The sequence below is a fragment of the Triticum dicoccoides genome, chromosome 7B (assembly GCF_002162155.2).
Source record: "Triticum dicoccoides isolate Atlit2015 ecotype Zavitan chromosome 7B, WEW_v2.0, whole genome shotgun sequence".
Lineage (NCBI taxonomy): Eukaryota > Viridiplantae > Streptophyta > Magnoliopsida > Poales > Poaceae > Triticum > Triticum dicoccoides.
This window is the reverse complement of record NC_041393.1, coordinates 222,479,507-222,498,158: the sequence shown is the minus strand read 5'-3', so window position 1 is coordinate 222,498,158 and position 18,652 is coordinate 222,479,507. Positions and strand designations below refer to the sequence as shown.

Genomic DNA, 18,652 nt, shown 5'->3' with positions numbered 1-18,652 from the left:
ATTGTGACAACGGGCGATAGTTTGCGGAGTAGTGTGAGCTACCGACCGTGTCGGCCCGCGAGTGCTGTAACATGATGCGGAGAGCCAACTCATCCTCGTGGACGAAGGTGTCCTAGTCGTCCACGTGGTCGGATCTATCACCTCTGCTGCTGGGAAACGAACGGGGAGTGGAGGGGAAGCAACGGAGAGCGGAGCACGAGTAAGTGGAGCTAGGGTTAACTCCGGGTGAGGATTTTACTAGGGACAAAGTAGGGTGGTGGGGGCCATGGTGGACCGGGCTGACATGGCGGGGGCATCCAGGCCTGCCATATCCGCCCTAGATTTGTGATGGATATGAAGGTGCCGAACAGTCTGGACGTATAGGACTAGTTTGAGGCGCCCGACCGGGTTGAATTTTTCTGACCGGTCGGTGATTGGGTCATCCGTCCAGTCGTATAGGAGGGTTTGGGGAGCCCGGCTGTCGATGCACTAAGGGCGCCCACCAACTGTCCACATCCAAATCCAATCAACAGACATGAAAAACAAGCATTGTTGGGCGATTGTTGGGCGCCAGAGCACTAATATTTATTTTTGAGCCTAGGCTCATCTGCTCTGGGTGCACAGGAAAATCAAAATAAATAAATACCAGAATGATTTTAAAAATCTGATTTTTTTTTTGTCAACCAAGACACTCAAATGCATGATGCCCAGGCAAAATTTCATCATGTGCAGACATATGGAGCTCGTGGCAAAAAAAAATCTTCTCACATACCCCAATTTTGTTTTTGTTTTGCAGATGTCCAAACACCACCAAATCGGCACTTGAACATCTTCCATGCAAAAAAAAACAGTTTTTTTTAAAAAAAATTCTAGTATTTTTTTGAATTTACTGTTCATGCAAGGGAGCAGATGAGCTTTGGAGCCGAATCGTCCTGTCCGCCAAACCCTTCTTAGGCCCTGTTTGTTTCATAAGTCCTAGGACTTTTTTAAGTCCCAACTAATAAGTCATAAGTCGTTATCTGTTTGTTTACAGGGACTTATAAATCCCGAGTCCCTACCTGTTTGTTTACAGGGACTTATAAGTCCATGTTGCACCGCTGCAACGAGGCTCAAGAGAGGGCCTGTCCGGCGATTGGAGGCATCGCTGCAAAGAACCGAGGCGGGGCGGCGAAGGGGCGGCGAACCGAGGCAGAACGAACCGAGGCAGGGCGGCGACGGGGCGAGAGGCAGGGCGGCGACGGGCGAGAGGCAGGGCGGCGACGGGGCGGCGGCGGCGATTGGACCGAGAGGCAGGCGGCGGGCGGGGAACGAGTCTGAAGCGACGCGGGTTAGGTCCGGCCCGGGATAAGTCCCAATAAGCTCCTCACTGAGAGTCTTATTTGATAAGTCTCAAATCACCACAATAAGTCCCAATAAGTCCCTTGTGTTTGGTTTAGGTGAGACTTATAGGGACTTTTTTAAGTCCCTAAACCAATAAGTCCCTGGAAACAAACACCCTCTTAACCCTCTTAACGTTCACATGAAAAAATGTACAAAATCATCTGAATCAAGGAAATGTCGCTACCAAATTGCTTCCAGAAAGATTTACAGTTGAACAAAAACTAGGTTTCCTCCTCAGCAAAATCATCCGAAGACGTCCTTTGACTTGACATGTATTACAAGGAACCATGCAGTAGAGTTGTTCTTCAGGCCAAAACAGATCATCATCGAGGATACCTCTCCGACAACAGGATTTGCTCTTCCACGGTGTACTCGCCACTTGGCTCCTCGGTGTCCCCTTCGCTTGCCGTGTCGTCGGTAGAGAATTGGCCATCATCATCATACCTCCTAGATTTTGCATCACGCGCAGCTTGCTTCCTCTTGATCCGCAGGTTTTCGAGCGTCATCTCGACTTCTCTCATCGCCGGCCGGTCTTCTCCATTCAATCTCACGCACTTTGCTGCCAGCGCAGCTACCTCCTGGACCTCTCCGTCTTCCTCTTCCATGACCTGAGGATCCAGCAATTCAGCCAGCACACCTCCTGTAACCAGTGACGCGAAATGCAGAACAAGACTATCGCCATCAACAGAATCATAAGCGAGTGGTCTCTTCCTGGTAAGCAGTTCCACGAGAAGTACACCAAAGCTGAAGACATCGCTCTTGTCTGTTAGACGTCCAGTGTAATAGTACATGGGATCCAAGTAGCCAATTGTTCCTTGAACCGCAGTAGTCACCCCCGTTTGATCAATAGGAATAAACTTTGAAGCCCCAAAGTCTGATACCTTGGCTGTTAAGCTTTCGTCAAGAAGTATGTTGGCGGACTTGATATCTCTGTGATACACTGGTACTGAAGCAGCTGAATGTAGATAGGCCAGAGCTGTAGAGATCTCAAGTGCAATCCTCAACCGGTCATCCCATGAGAGTGATACCGGTCCTTCTACGTGCAGATGATGTTCAAGAGTTCCATTTGAAATGAACTCATAAGCCAACAATGGGACTTCTGCCTCAAGACAACATCCAATAAGCTTTACGACATTCCTATGGTTGATTTGTGAAAGAATTGCAACCTCATTAATAAAGTCATCAATTTCTCTCTGTACGATAATCTTTGATTTCTTGATGGCTACAACTTGTAGGTCCAGAATGCCTTTATACACAATGCCATGTCCTCCACCGCCAACCTCACGAGTTTTGTCAAAATTGTTTGTGGCCTTCTCTAGCTCTGCTAGGGTGATGATCATCCGTTCGCCCATATCAGCTCTTTGTGATACTAACTGCTGAAATAGCAACCCGTGATTTTGCTTGAAAAACTTGTCTTTTCTTTTTTCCGCCTTCTGTTGCTTGATCTTACGTGTCACAAAGGGAGCACCAAAAGCCAGAAGCACAAGAATTGACCCACCACTGGCTACTAGGCCTATATTTAAACCTGCATTATTTTGAGAAATAGAATCACATATTACATCCGTACCCCATATCTCACTAAAAGGAAACAGTTTGCACTAAATTTATCTTTTTTACCAATTCCTGGATCACAAGATTTAGCACCAAAGATTAATTTCTACCATCAACTAAAGGTTTGCAGTATGCAATTAGATTTAGTAAATAGATTTAAGCTGAGTACCATTGTTCTACGCAAATTACCTACTTTAGCTATCTTTATATGTTTGGGACCATAGAGATTTAGCAATTTTATTTGGTTAGCTAACTAAGCTCTTGTCACTATGATGCTATATTATCTTTATTAAAGCACATATGCGATTGCTAGTTTTCTTTACAGAAAAGCAACTTATCGAACTGTACTGAAAATTTCTGCCTAAAAGTCCTCTACTGACGCAGGAAGTTATCATAAAACTTCCCTCCCTGTAGAGGACTAGAATTTCTCTTAAAATAGTCACCGGTGAATAGAGGCTGTAATGACAAAATTATTAGTGGAAACTATCTATTTGAACTCACGAAGATGATTAGAATGAGATTTTTTGGAACAAGGGAGTACTTTTAATGCATGTAAGTAACAAAAATAATAATAACAGAATGTATTCAGCAAGTAATATGACGGGTTATGTTAGCATTCTCATGTATAAACCAGTTCATTGAAATTCCAGCTTTCCAATCTCATTAACAAGTTGTAGACAAGTAAAAATGTGAAGCTTTCGGGTTACTGGATCTCATCAGACAAATGCAGGGTTACTACATAATTTAACTCACAGATGGAGTTGTAATCAGATGAATACATAATTACTAATGTGTAGTGATTGTTACCTTGAGAGGATTTCTTGTTCTTGATGCACCCCCCTTTTATGAAGGGGTTCCCGTTGGTCTCATCAGGGCATTGGCAGCGAAACGCTCCAGGCATATTTAGGCAGGTTCCGTAGCATGAGTGGAGTTCCCAGTGCGCACACTCATCAATGTCTAATCAAACAACAACGAAGCACCATAAACAAAACTGATAAATTAGCCACATATGTGGCCTGTGAAATTATACCTAATTACAGGCACTAAGCTGTCCTCAGATCAACCTAATTTGCATTAAAACATTTTAAGCCAATGGAAATAAAATCAGGTTAATTCAACTTGTATACCTTGGCATCCATTCACGACGTAAGGGTTGCCTTGATACCCAGCAGAGCAGCGACAGCGGTACCCTTTGTAAGCAAAGCTCGTATAGTTCTGACAGGAGGTGCTGCTGCTGCGGCACCCAGATGCAGGCGTGCCAGGAAGCTCCTTGCCACATGTTGAGTTGCTGATCACCCAGTCCAGCAAGACTGGAAGAGTGTTTACAGTTTCGAATATCAGGCGTGTGACATTATAGGAACCTTCCTCGGCTATGTAGACTGAAGAGTCTGCATCGAATTCAGAAACATTGCCAGGGGGCTGGACCTGGATGCTGTAGGAAGTGTAGCCTTTGGGGATGGCAGCACTGCAGCAGCCAATGCCGGAGCAATCCTTGCTCAAGGGGAACTGAAAAGGCTGGCCCTTTCCTGGGGCCGGTGGGCAGTAAGTGGCACAGGCGTTGACGGTGCTGTTGTCCTCCGCGAGGAGGAGGACCTGGACGTTGCTACAAGACAGCACCAGGAACTTGTTTTTCTCCGGCGAGACGAAGAACGGGCCGCCCCTTCTGAGCCCACTCCACGTGTGGTACCTTGCTGTGCTGTTGGCCTTCTTGCCTGGTGCCCCCGCTGCTGGTGACAACGCGATGCTACTGCTGTTGACGCGCACCGTGCCCCTGGGAATGGAGATCTCGAGCACCTCCACGGTGCCGTCGCCGAGGAACAGCTTGGGTGGCCGGTACGAGTGGTCGCAGGTGAGGTTGAAGCCGTCGCGGTAGCAGCCGGCCTCGATCCCGAAGGGGTAGGAGATGCTGATGCCGCCACAGCGCGCGGTGCAGTTCCCTGCTTCTGCTGGCTGCAGCAGCAGCAGCGACGCTGCAACTACGGCCACCGTGAGCACAGCTCGCCTGCTCACTAACCTCTCCATAGATGCGGCTGCAGCTATCCTAATCTCCACAAAAAGATGGCTATGTTGGTGGACTGTTCTTCTCGTCCCTAACCTCCAAGCCAATCAAGCACCACTTAACCAATATACCCTCTGCCTCTGCTACTCTGTCTGCAGTCTACACCTACCGCATGCAGAGTCCGAGGAATTCAAGGCGCGTGCACGATGACTTGATTCGTTTGGGCTACCAACTAACTGGGCGGCTAGTGCTTTCTTTTTAAGAGGAAAATGGTCAACATTGGACATATTTCCATGCATCTTCGTAGTACTCCAGCTAACAGCCTAACACCCAGGTTGAGTGATTATAATAGCACGTTCCACATGACTTGCACTCAAAGATGGCCCCGTGATTACGACACCACTGGTTGCAGGATTTGCCTTCGCTCGGTGGTGAAAGAACATTTTGCTACCACACTCATTTGGCTAAGATTTGGGCTTCCCGGGTGGGTAGGTTTGGTCTTGTGGTCAAGCAGAGGTCGAGCACGAGCAGTTGGTTGGAAGATGCCATGGAACTTCCCTCTTCACACGTGACTCAGCTCCAAATAAAATAAAAATAAAATCAATCTCTAGAAGTGTGACTGCAAATCGAAGAAAGGGGGCAGGCTAAGTAAGTGGATTAATGGAACCTTCGCCGATCCGGTGGAGACGGCGTCGGTGCCGCCGGCCTGGCCTCTCCGCCGACCGGCTCGCCCGGCAGAGCTAGGCGCCGCCCCGTCCGCACCAGCCAGGAAGCGGCCGGAGTTTGCCTTCCTGCGCCGGGCCGCGGAGCCCGCCGCGAGGCCTTGGGGGCCATGGCCCATGAGTATTCTGGCCAGCATCGTCGCACGCCGCTCCTCCTCCCGGTAGTTCTCTCCGCCGAGCGCCGATTTGGGGCCGCCGCCGCGCGAGATGGTTCGTTCGACGTGATGTCTCCTCACGTGCAGCACACGTGTGTGTGCGCGCGCGACGATGCTACGTTGATGACGGTGCATCGACGGTACCGCCATCCCGCAGCGAAAACGAACGGAGACTTTACGCTTTCATTGGCACAAACTGGGTAGTAAAATCCGAGACAAAGAAACCAGATTCAACTGACATACACAAAAACACAGGTCTAATGGAGTTCATGCACGCAAAACCATCGGTGCAGAAAACTATCAAATTCGTGACCTCAGCACAATAAACCAGGAATATTTGCACATTCTTTTTTTCTCGAGCATGCCACGAAGCGTGTCATTACGAAGAACATTTGCTCATTGTCATACAAACAGAGCCTTCTCCTTTGTTCAGGCCCAAAAGAGATCATCTGGGGTACCTTGCTGACAGCAAGATTTCCTCTTCCATAGTATATTGTCTGCTCGATGCCTCGGCATCCCCTTCAACAGGCATATCCTTCTTGGCGAGTAAATCTTCAATTGACTTATACTGCACAACAATCTGATCCCCATCGTATCTCATTGACGCTGAATTATATGGAGCGGGCTTCTTTCTGGCCCGCAAGTTTTCAAGGGCCATCTCCACTTCCTTCATTGTTGGTCGGCTCTCTCCTTCCAATCCAGTGCACGTCGCCGCTAGCATGGCCACTTCTTGGAGTTCTCCGTCGTCTTCTTCTTCCATGACTTGCGGGTCTACTATGTCAGCAAGATCGCCTTTTTTGAGTGATGAAACGAAATGGGCAACAAGGCTGGCATCGTTATCTGATCTATACACATACGGTTTCTTCCTGGTTAGCAATTCTATAAGGAGAACACAGAAACTGAAAACATCGCTCTTGTCTGTTAGTCGACCTGTGTAGTACATGGGGTCTAAATAACCAAGTGTTCCTTGAACAGCTGTCATCACTGCTGTTTGATCAATTGGGATGTACCTTGAGGCTCCAAAGTCCGACACCTTTGCTGTTAAGCTCTCATCCAGAAGTATGTTGGAGGACTTGATATCTCTGTGAAATATGGGCACTGAAGTAGCCGAGTGCAGATAGGCTAGAGCTCTAGCGATCTCAAGTGCAATCCTTAAACGATCATCCCATGATAATGATTTTGGTCCTTCAACATGAAGATGGTGGTATAGGGTTCCATTTGAAATGAACTCATAAACCAACAGAGGCACTTCTGTCTCAAGGCAGCATCCCAGGAGCTTCACCACATTTTTATGGTTGATTTGAGAAAGAATAGCAACCTCATTGATGAATTCATTGATTTCCCTTTGTACTACAATCTTTGATTTCTTGATGGCAACAACATGTAGGTCTAGAATTCCTTTATACACGACACCATGTCCGCCGCCACCAACCTCACGAGACTTGTCAAAATTGTTTGTGGCCTTCTCTATATCCCCCAAGGTAAACATCATCCTTTCACCAATATCTGCCTTTTGTGATATTAACTGCTGCAATAGCAACCCATGATTTTGGTTGAATAACTTTTCTCTCATTTTCTTCACCTTCCTTAGCTTCACCATACGTGTAACAAATGGTGCGCTAAGTGCCAGAAGCAAAATTGAGACACCCCTGATTACTATGCCTATGATTAAACCTGAAAAGTATGAAAATAACATTACATAACTTGATGGTACAAACAGCTATACAATTTATCAATTTTCTATTTTCTCTGCAGTGTATGATGAGATTTCATAAGCTCCAAAATTCCAAAAGTTGTAGGGGGTAATCTCAAAATAAATAGCAGAGTGGAAGTGGGTTGCCATTGCCAAATGACTAGTTCATTAGTGAATAGCCATGATAGGTTTCAGTCTTGCCAACTATGAACATCAAGATTGAACATCTTAAAGATAGATGGGGTGGATGTAAGATTGCAACACAACAGTAGTAGAATGTAATAAAAAAAATAAGGGAATATATAACTTTTTCTTCTCACACATATGTCTGCATCTGCCATCTTGACAAAAATGGTTCGAGGTAACATTCCAGATGTAGTTAGATAATATATTTGGAGTGGATCATAGTGCAGGTAATCAATGCTAAATAGCGGTTGTCACCTGCAGAGTAATTCGTGATCTTGATACGCCCCCCTTCTATAGAGGGGTTCCCATATGTCCCATCAGGGCAGCGGCAGTAAAATGTTCCAGGCTTATTTTCGCAAATTCCATGGCATGAGTGGGCTTCCTTATGAACACATTCATCAATATCTAGTGAAATCACAAAACAGACAAAAGATAAATAAACTATTATGATGGAAAGGAAGTCAAAATAATTACTCACCAGTGGGACTGTATTTGCTATTGTAGAAACTGTAAAACCAACTACACCAGTAAAATATTCAAATATACAACACACGTACATAGCTACAGAGTTTAAGTTGTAGTCCCCCTAATTTACATCTTAACTTGTATGACAAGGGAATAAAGCTAAATTTATTTTACTTGTACCTTGGCATCCGTCCAGGATGTAAGGGTTTCCACAATAACCGGCAGAGCAGCGGCACTGGTAGCCATTGTAGACATAGCTTGTGTAGTTTTGACAAAAGCTGTTGCTGCTGCGGCATCCAGGAGCAACAGAGTTTTGCTTTTGGCATGACGAATTGCTGATCACCCAGTCTAGCAAGGCAGGAAGTGCCACACCGCGAGGTTCAGACATGAGTTTTGAGATGTTATAGGACCCCTCCTCGGCTATATATACTGACGATTTAGCATCGGAGCTCGAGTCATTGGAAGGCTGGAGCTGGATGTGGTAGGAAGTGTAACCTTTTGGGATGCCTCCATTACAGCAGCCAAGGCCCGAGCATTCACCATGCAGAAGTAGATACCGGATAAGCTGAGGCTGTGCATCTGAGTTCCCCAAGGATGGGCAGTAAGTAGCGCAGGCGTTGATGGTGGAGTTGTCCTCTCAAATGAGGATGACTTGGATGTTGTTGCACGACAACACAAGGAACTTGTTCCTATCCGGCGCAACGAAGAACGGTCCTCTCTCTCTGAGGCCATCCCATGTGTGGTGCCTGCTTGTGTTGGGCCTGGATGCACCGTAAATATCATGACTCATTGGCATGATATTGGTGCTGTTGATGCGCACCGTGCCGTCGGGGATGGAGATCTCGAGCACTTCGACAGTGCCATCGCCAAGGAAAAGTTTGGGAGGGCGGTACGAGTAGTCACAGGTGAGGTTAAAGCCGTCATGGTAGCAATCAGGCTCGATGCCAAATGGGTAGGGGATGCTGATGTTACCACAACTTGTACTGCATCCTGCTGCTGTCACCGCTGCAGTTAGTAGCTGCAGCAGCACCGCGGCAACCACAGCTGGGAAGGGCATTTGCCTACTTGCTACTCTCTCCATGTTGCTAGCTAATCTCCACAAGCAAATGCAGTTGTCTCCTCATCTCCAAATGAAGCACTACATCACTTTAAAGCAACTCCAACGGGCCGACCCAAACGGACGGCGCATTTGTCCGCTTTTTGTCCGTTTGGGTAGGCCGCCCGCCCGGCGTCCGCCCAATTTTGCATTTGGGTCGGCAATGCGCCCAACGCGCCGACCCATTTCATGCCCGCATTCAACTTTTAAATAAAAAGGGCCCGCGGCCGATCATGCCCGCGGCCATGTCTCATGCCGGCACCATGCCAGCGCCGGCATACAATGCCGGCTTCAGAAAAAATCAACACAGTTCATGCTGGCGCACTCGCCAGCCGGCCGGCACACATGCCAGCACACAAAAAAGGGTGGGACTTGAGTTCGACCACGCCATCTCGGCTCCCGTGGTCATGCCGGCACACCTGCCGGCATACAAAAAAGATGGCCCTCGCCGCCATAGATCACTCGCCGGCGAACTTGAGCATGTCGGCCTGGATCTTCTCGAACCATGGCCTCTTCCTTGGCGACACGGTGTTGAGATCCACCTTCATGATCTCCACCCCGGTCATCATGCTCGCAAGTGCCACTTCTTTCGCCTTGGTCTTGGCGTTGGCGGCCTCGATCTCTAGCATCCTGGCTTGCTTCTCCGCCTCGAGCTCGAACATCTTGGCTTGCTTCTCAGCGTCAAGATCAAGCCTCCTCCTTTGGATCTCCATGAAAGCATCCATTTGCTCCGCCTTGAAACGCCGGCGCTCCTCCTCCCTTGAGTCCTTCTTATTCATCATGCCGTCCACGCTTGCGATCAAGGCGTTGGTGGCCGCATCTCGCTTGTCCTCCTTCTTGGAGTTGGTCTTCCCCCGCGGCCGTGCTGGCTCGCCCTCCCCAACATCCTCCACGGCTTTCTTTCCCCCGCGTGCCTTGAGTGCGGCATATTGTGCCTTGAACTTCTCTTCGTCCTTGATGACCCGATAGCAACGAGAGAGGTTGAAGCACTTGCCATTGTGTTGAACCTTGAATGCCTCCAAAGCTTGAAATGCCTACAAAATGTTTCCATGCAAGCATATGGGCAAGTGATAGCAAGGATGATCTTGATGACACAAAAGAGGGTGGCTTGCTTGCTATCATACCATGTCTTGCATGCCGATGCCGCTCACGGGGCGGGCCTTGACGCTCTCAAGGGTGGCGTAAAACTTGTTGCACTCTTGTTGGATCACTCTCCACCGCTTGGAAATGGAGACCCACCCGCGCGTGCTCACAAATTGGTAAGGTGGAAACTTCTTGCGCTCATGGAACTCACGGTGCACACGAGTGCAAAAGGTCGAATGCTTTTGCTCGGCGCCCGTCTTCGGGTCTTGTCCAATGTCTCGCCAACACTCGCAAAGAAGCTTGTTCTCGGCCGCCGTGTACGCCTTCGTACGCTTGCTCTTGCGCTTGGGCTTAGCACCGGCGGCTTGGTTGGCGAGCTCGTCCTCGAACAAAGGATCCACGTCGATGTCGCACTCGTCCTCTTCCTCTTGCCCGTAGTCGTCCGGGAACTCGTGGTCGAGGGGGAAGCCGTCCAGGTCGACGCCGACCTGATCACGCATGAAGGTCGCCCGGTCGAGATCATAGCCAGCGGCCGGCGTGGACGCCCCCGCGGCCGTCCTGGCTTTGTGTCTCGTCGGGATCGTAGCCAGCGCATGGCGCACCGGCCTCGAAGATGAGGTTTTGCATGAAGTCCTCATCGACGGCGGACGGCATTCCCTCGAACAGGTTACAGGCGTCTGGGAGCCCGCCGGCCGACGTCTGCCACGCGCGTTTCCTCGTGCCGCCGGACAACGAGCCACCAACCACGGGGGTGGCGTTCAGGTCGATGGGCGCTGGCGCAGGCGTGGAAGGCGCGACCACGCTTACGTCGGGTGAGCACTCCCCGGAGCGGCGGGAGGCCTATGGGTAGACGTGGAAGCCGGGGACCGGGTTGCAAGCCGACACGCGGGGTGACTCGGGCAGCACCATCCGAGGAAACGCCGACGAGCCGGTGCTGGCCGCGGCTTGGACGAGGCTGTGCTGGCTAGGGTTTACCCGTAGCATGTAGAGCGCCTCCCTCGTTGCCGCCGCGACGCTGGCATTGGTGAACTCCTGCTGCGCGGCGGCCACGACGGCGGCCTGCGCGGCGGCCTCATCCCTCGCGTCCGCGGCGTGCCTCCGGCCCTTCCTCTTGGCCGACTCGCTTGCCCGCTGTTCGGGCGTCAGCGCCTTCTTCGGCTTGGTCGCGGCGGCGGTCTTGCGCGGGGCACAAGGCCTGCCTTTCCCGGAGGGGGCGACGGCGCCGGACGAGGCGAGGGAGGCGAGGCCGGCGGCGGCGTCGAGGTCGAGGTCGAGATCGATGGCGTCGTCCATGGTTGGGGCGGGAGCGAGCGCGCGCGAACGGGAGCGTTTTTGGGAAAATGGGGGGAAAATGGTGGTGGCTGCCACCGACCGGCGGGCCCGGGGAGAAGAGTAGGCGCGCGCGTGTCCGTCTCCTGTCTGCGCCGACGCAAATCAGGCTCAAAATTGGGCCGGGAATGGGTCGCCCGTGGACGAAAAACGGACGCGCGTCCGTTTGGGTCGACGCGTTGGGCCGGCACTTTTGTCCGCGCCAACCCAAACGGACGCGGGCGGACGAAATGGGTCGCCCCATTGGAGCTGCTCTTATATCTCAACTGGTAAACGCTGCAAAGAACTCTTTAATCACTCAGCACTGCACAGGGCTTTACTGGTACTGCTCAATTTTTGTATTCTAATCCACTTAACGACCCAATAAAATAGTAGAAAAGATAATACTCCCTCCGTCCGGAAATACTTGTCGGAGAAATGGATGTATCTAGACGTATTTTAGTTCTAAATACATCCATTTTGATCCATTTTCGCGAGAAGTAATTCTGGACGGAGGGGGTATTAAGAGAGATCTTGTGCATCACGCGGGGCACTCGCAGCCCAAAGCAGGGCAGGGTTCCCATGTGTGGCCGGGGGGAGGGGGAGGGGGGGGGGGGGTCGGCGCTTTCCTATCTACTCCCTCGGTCCCATAATGTAAGATGTTTTTTTACAGTGGCGCGTGATGAAGAAGCCGGTCATCCTTTGGCAATATTACAAGAAAATTCCCACAATTCAGGAGTGTACCAAATTTAGTTTGCTTTGGATATAGACCAGTAAATGTCCTCTCACAACATGTGATGCTTAATCTATTCATCAACTAGAACAGTCAGATGACTATCTCAGGATAGGACATTACTATCAGCTCCATCACACTCATCGATGTGTAAACAAGCCGCAATTAGGGGCAAAAATAACGGAACTTGATGCGAGTAGAGAATTCATAGATGCTGGTGAACGAAATTACCTTAGCATGAAGGTGGATGTTTACTTGAGCTTGTCTGGCCTGGTAGCTCACAAAATGGTGGATGGCAGAGGCCAGATCCGCATCTGCCCTTCCACGGCAAGCTGCCTGTGGCAGGCTTAGCTCCTCCGCCGATCCGACCATGGCCTGCGCCGAGAAGCGTTGGTCCCATCCATCCCGGGGTCGCCTCCTCCGGCTCCTCGGCCCTCGTCTAACAATCGATCCCTTCCCCTCCATTTTGCCCACTACCGTTACACACGACGGTGGCCACATTCTACGGCGCCGGCCTTCTGCCTTTTCGACGAATTCCCGCCGAGCGACACCGGGCGCCATTAGCGCTGGGCAGCGCCGCCGTCGTCGCGCGGCGGCTATCATTTTTTCCCCGCCGACTCCTTGGTAATTCTTTTAAGAAAAACTAGAACAATGTTTCATTGCAACGGAATATAAATATTTTAATACGTTAGCTTGTGATTTACTTAGCAATAATAATGTGATTGTATAAATAAATGCTCATTCGTGAATTATCTTATATTTTGAATAGAAGTTTGGTAAGTAAATTAAAATGGAATTGGTTCAGAATTAAGTGGATTGAGGAGGGAGATCCGAATATAAATATTCTAATACGTTAGCTTGTGATTTACTCCCTCCGTTCCTAAATATTTGTCTTTTTAGAGATTTCAAATGGACTACCACATACGGATGTATATAGACATATTTTAGAGTATCGATTCACTCATTTTGCTCCGTATGTAGTCACTTGTTGAAATCTCTAGAAAGACAAGTATTTAGGAACGGAGGGAGTACCTATCAATAATAATGTGATTGTATAAATAAATGCTCATCAGATTCTATCCATGAATTACCTTATATTTTGAACAAAAGTTTGGTAAGTAAATTAAAGTGAAATTGGTTTAAAAGATAAGAATATTAAGGTGATTGATTATCATATACATGAAAGGTTGGACGAAGGGATGATGAAAAGGAAGGTGAAATGAGAATCTTACATTCTTTTTAAGTAGTATAAGAGATAAGAGATAAGAGATAATGTTTTTGTCCCTCGAGTTCACAAAAGTCCTAAAAATAACCCCGAAACCTAGCCCCCGCGTCACCTCGAGGTCAACATAGGTAACACATACTAGTGTAAAAAACGCTCTTAAATTGGACAACACATATTGAAGGAAATATGCCCTAGAGGCAATAATAAAGTTATTATTTATTTTCTTATTTCATGATAAATGTTTATTATTCATGCTAGAATTGTATTAACCGGAAACATAATACATGTGTGAATACATAGACAAACATAGTGTCACTAGTATGCCTCTACTTGACTAGCTCATTAATCAAAGATGGTTAAGTTTCCTAGCCATAGACATGAGTTGTCACTTGATTAACGGGATCACATCATTAAAGAAAGATGTGATTGACTTGACCCATTCCGTTAGCTTAGCACTTGATCGTTTAGTTTGTTGCTATTGCTTTCTTCATGACTTATACATGTTCCTATAACTATGAGATTATGCAACTCCCGTTTACCGGAGGAACATTTTGTGTGCTACCAAACATCACAACGTAACTAGGTGATTATAAAGGTGCTCTACAGGTGTCTCCGAAGGTACTTGTTGGGTTGGCGTATTTCGAGATTAGGATTTGTCACTCCGACTGTCGGAGAGGTATCTCTGGGCCCACTCGGTAATGCACATCACTATAAGCCTTGCAAGCATTGTAACTAATGAGTTAGTTGCAGGGTGATGTATTACGGAACGAGTAAAGAGACTTGCCGGTAACGAGATTGAACTAGGTATTAAGATACCGACGATCGAATCTCGGGCAAGTAACATACCGATGACAAAGGGAACAAAGTATGTTGTTATGCGGTTTGACCAATAAAGATCTTCGTAGAATATGTGGGAGCCAATATGAGCATCCAGGTTCCGCTATTGGTTATTGACCGGAGACGTGTCTCGGTCATGTCTACATAGTTCTCGAACCCGTAGGGTCCGCTGTTGGAAATATGCCCTAGAGGCAATAATAAAAGCATTATTATTATATTTCTTTGTTCATGATAATTGTCTTTATTTGTGCTATAATTGTGTTATCTGGAAATCGTAATACATGTGTGAATAACAGACACCAACATGTCCCTAGTAAGCCTCTAGTTGACTAGCTCGTTGATCAATAGATAGTCATGGTTTCCTGGCTATGGACATTAGATGTCATTGATAACGGGATCACATCATTAGGATAATGATGTGATGGACAAGACCCAATCCTAAACATAGCACAAGATCGTATAGTTCGTTTGCTAGAGTTTTTGCAATGTCAAAGTATCTCTTCCTTCGACCATGAGATCGTATAACTCCTGGATACCGTAGGAGTGCTTTGGGTGTATCAAACGTCACAACGTAACTGGGTGACTATAAAGGTGCACTACAGGTATCTCCGAAAGTATCTATTGTTTTATATGGATCGAGACTGGGATTTGTCACTCCGTATGACGGAGAGATATCACTGGGCCCACTCAAGTAATGCATCATTATAATGAGCTCAAAGTGACCAAGTGTTTGGTCACGGGATCATGCATTACGGTACGAGTAAAGTGACTTGCCGGTAACAAGATTGAACGAGGTATTGGGATACCGACGATCGAATCTCGGGCAAGTAACATATCGATTGACAAAGGGAATTGCATACGGGGTTGATTAAATCCTCGACATCGTGGTTCATCCGATGAGATCATCGTGGAGCATGTGGGAGCCAACATGGGTATCCAGATCCCGCTGTTGGTTATTGACCGGAGAGCGATCTCGGTCATGTCTACATGTCTCCCGAACCCGTAGGGTCTACACACTTAAGGTTCAGTTACGCTAGGGTTGTAGGGATATGTATATGCAGTAACCCGAATGTTGTTCGGAGTCCCGGATGAGATCCCGGACGTCACGAGGAGTTCCGGAATGGTCCGGAGGTAAAGATTTATATATGGGAAGTCCTGTTTCGGGCATCGGGACAAGTTTCGGGGTTGTCGGTATTGTACCGGGACCACCGGAGGGGTCCCGGGGGCCCACCGGGTGGGGCCACCCATCCCCGGGGGCCACATGGGCTGTAGGGGGTGCGCCTTGGCCTGCTTGGGCCAAGGGCACCAGCCCCACATAGGCCCATGCGCCTAGGGTTCAAGGGGGCAAGAGTCCTAGGAGGGTAAGGCACCTCCTAGGTGCCTTGGGGGGGAGGGAAACCCCCCTTGGCCGCCGCACCCCCTAGGAGATTGGATCTCCTAGGGCCGGCCACCCCCCCTTGGCACCCCTATATATAGTGGGGGAGAGGAGGGACTTCATACCTTGAGTCCTTGGCCTTTGGTTGCCTCCTTCTTCCTCCCCAACACCTCCTCCATCTCCTTATTGCTTAGCGAAGCTCTGCCGGAGTACTGCAGCTCCATCAACACCACGCTGTCGTGCTGCTGCTGGTGCCATCTCCCTCAACCTCTCCTCCCTCCCTTGCTGGATCAAGAAGGAGGAGACGTGGCTGTTCCGTACGTGTGTTGAACGCGGAGGTGCCGTCCGTTCGGTGCTAGGATCTCCGGTGATTCGAATCACGTCGTGTTCGACTACATCATCCCCGTTCTTTGAACGCTTCCGCTCGCGATCTACAAGGTACGTAGATGCATCCAATGACTCGTTGCTAGATGAACTCCTAGATGATCTTGGTGAAACGAGTAGGAAAAATTTTGTTTTCTGCAACGTTACCCAACAGTGGCATCATGAGCTAGGTCTATGCGTAGTTCTTCTTGCACGAGTAGAACACAATTGGTTGTGGGCGTAGATTTGTCAACTTTCTTGCCGCTACTAGTCTTATCTTGCTTCAGCGGTATTGTGGGATGAAGCGGCCCGGACCAACCTTACACGTACGCTTACGTGAGACCGGTTCCACCGACTAACATGCACAAGTTGCATAAGGTGGCTGGCGGGTGTCTGTCTCTCCTACTTTAGTTGAAGCGGATTCGATGAAAAGGGTCCTTATGAAGGGTAAATAGAAGTTGACAAATCACGTTGTGGTTTCACGTAGGTAAGAAAACGTTCTTGCTAGAACCCTACTTCAGCCACGTAAAAACTTGCAAACAACAATTAGAGGACGTCTAACTTGTTTTTGCAGCAAGTGCTTTGTGATATGATATGGCCAAAGTTGTGATGAATGATGAATGATCTATATGTCATGTATGAGATGTTCATGCTATTGTAATAGGAATCACGACTTGCATGTCGATGAGTATGACAACCGGCAGGAGCCATAGGAGTTGTCTTTATTTTTTGTATGACCTGCGTGTCATTAAAGAACGCCATGTAAACTACTTTACTTTATTACTAAACGCGTTAGTCATAGAAGTAGAAGTAGTCGTTGGCGTGACAACTTCATGAAGACACGATGATGGAGATCATGATGATGGAGATCATGGTGTCATGCCGGTGACAAGATGATCATGGAGCCCCGAAGATGAAGATCAAAGGAGCTATATGATATTGGCCATATCATGTCACTACTTTATATAATTGCATGTGATGTTTATTATGTTTTATGAATCTTGTTTACTTAGAACGACGGTAGTAAATAAGATGATCCCTTACAAAATTTCAAGAAGTGTTCTCCCCTAACTGTGCACCGTTGCTACAGTTCGTCGTTTCGAAGCACCACGTGATGATCGGGTGTGATAGATTCTTACGTTCACATACAACGGGTGTAAGACAGTTTTACACAGCGAAAACACTTAGGGTTAACTTGACGAGCCTAGCATGTACAGACATGGCCTCGGAACACGGAGACCGAAAGGTCGAACACGAGTCGTATGGAAGATACGATCTACATGAGAATGTTCACCGACGATGACTAGTCCGTCTCACGTGATGATCGGACACGGCCTAGTCGACTCGGATCGTGTAACACTTAGATGACCAAAGGGATGTCAAATCTGAGTGGGAGTTCATTATAATTTGATTAGATGAACTTAATTATCATGAACTTAGTCTAAAATTTTACAATATGTCTTGTAGATCAAATGGCCAACGTAGTTCTCAACTTCAACGCGTTCCTAGAGAAAACCAAGCTGAAAGACGATGGCAGCAACTATACGGACTGGGTCCGGAACCTGAGGATCATCCTCATAGCTGCCAAGAAAGATTATGTCCTACAAGCACCGCTAGGTGATGCACCCGTTCTCCCTGCAGAACAAGACGTTATGAACGCTTGGCAGGCACGTTCTGATGACTACTCCCTCGTTCAGTGCGGCATGCTTTACAGCTTAGAGCCGGGGCTCCAAAAGCGTTTTGAGAGACATGGAGCATATGAGATGTTCGAAGAGCTGAAAATGGTTTTCCAAGCTCATGCCCGGGTCGAGAGATATGAAGTCTCTGACAAATTCTTCAGCTGTAAGATGGAGGAAAATAGTTCTGTCAGTGAGCACATACTCACTATGTCTGGGTTACATAACCGCTTGACTCAGCTGGGAGTTAATCTCCCGGATGATGCGGTCATTGACAGAATCCTCCAGTCGCTTCCACCGAGCTACAAGAGCTTTGTGATGAACTTCAATATGCAGGGGATGGAAAAGACCATTCCTGAAGTATTTGCTATGCTGAAATCAGCAGAGGTAGAAGTCAGAAAGGAACATCAAGTGTTGATGATCAATAAAACCACTAAGTTCAAGAAGGGCAAGGGTAAAAAGAACTTCAAGAAGGACGGCAAGGTAGTTGCCGCACCCAGCAAGCAAGCTGCCGGGAAGAAGCCAAAGAATGGACCCAAGCCCGAGACTGAGTGTTTTTATTGCAAGGAAAGTGGTCACTGGAAGCGGAACTGCCCCAAATACTTAGCGGACAAGAAGGCCGGCAAAACCAAAGGTATATTTGATATACATGTAATTGATGTGTACCTTACCAGTAATCGTAGTAACTCCTGGGTATTTGATACCGGTGCCGTTGCTCATATTTGTAACACACAACAGGAGCTGCGGAATAAACGGAGACTGGCGAAGGACGAGGTTACGATGCGCGTCGGGAATGGTTCCAAGGTCGATGTGATCGCCGTCGGCA

At 48.3% G+C, this 18,652-nt stretch overlaps 1 protein-coding gene and 1 pseudogene across 1 annotated transcript; both read right to left on the bottom strand.

The window, feature by feature from the left end:
- Positions 1 to 1,461: 1,461 nt before the first annotated feature.
- Positions 1,462 to 5,873, bottom strand: LOC119336649 (wall-associated receptor kinase 5-like). Its single transcript, XM_037608709.1, has 3 exons — positions 4,038 to 5,873; positions 3,718 to 3,867; positions 1,462 to 2,884 (listed from the first exon to the last, which is right to left on the bottom strand). Exons 1-3 carry the CDS (start codon positions 4,930 to 4,932, stop codon positions 1,683 to 1,685), a joined length of 2,247 nt encoding a protein of 748 aa, XP_037464606.1. The 5' UTR covers positions 4,933 to 5,873; the 3' UTR covers positions 1,462 to 1,682.
- Positions 5,874 to 6,074: 201 nt separating this feature from the next.
- LOC119336650 lies at positions 6,075 to 9,211 on the bottom strand (annotated as a pseudogene).
- Between the last annotated feature and the right edge of the window lie 9,441 nt (positions 9,212 to 18,652).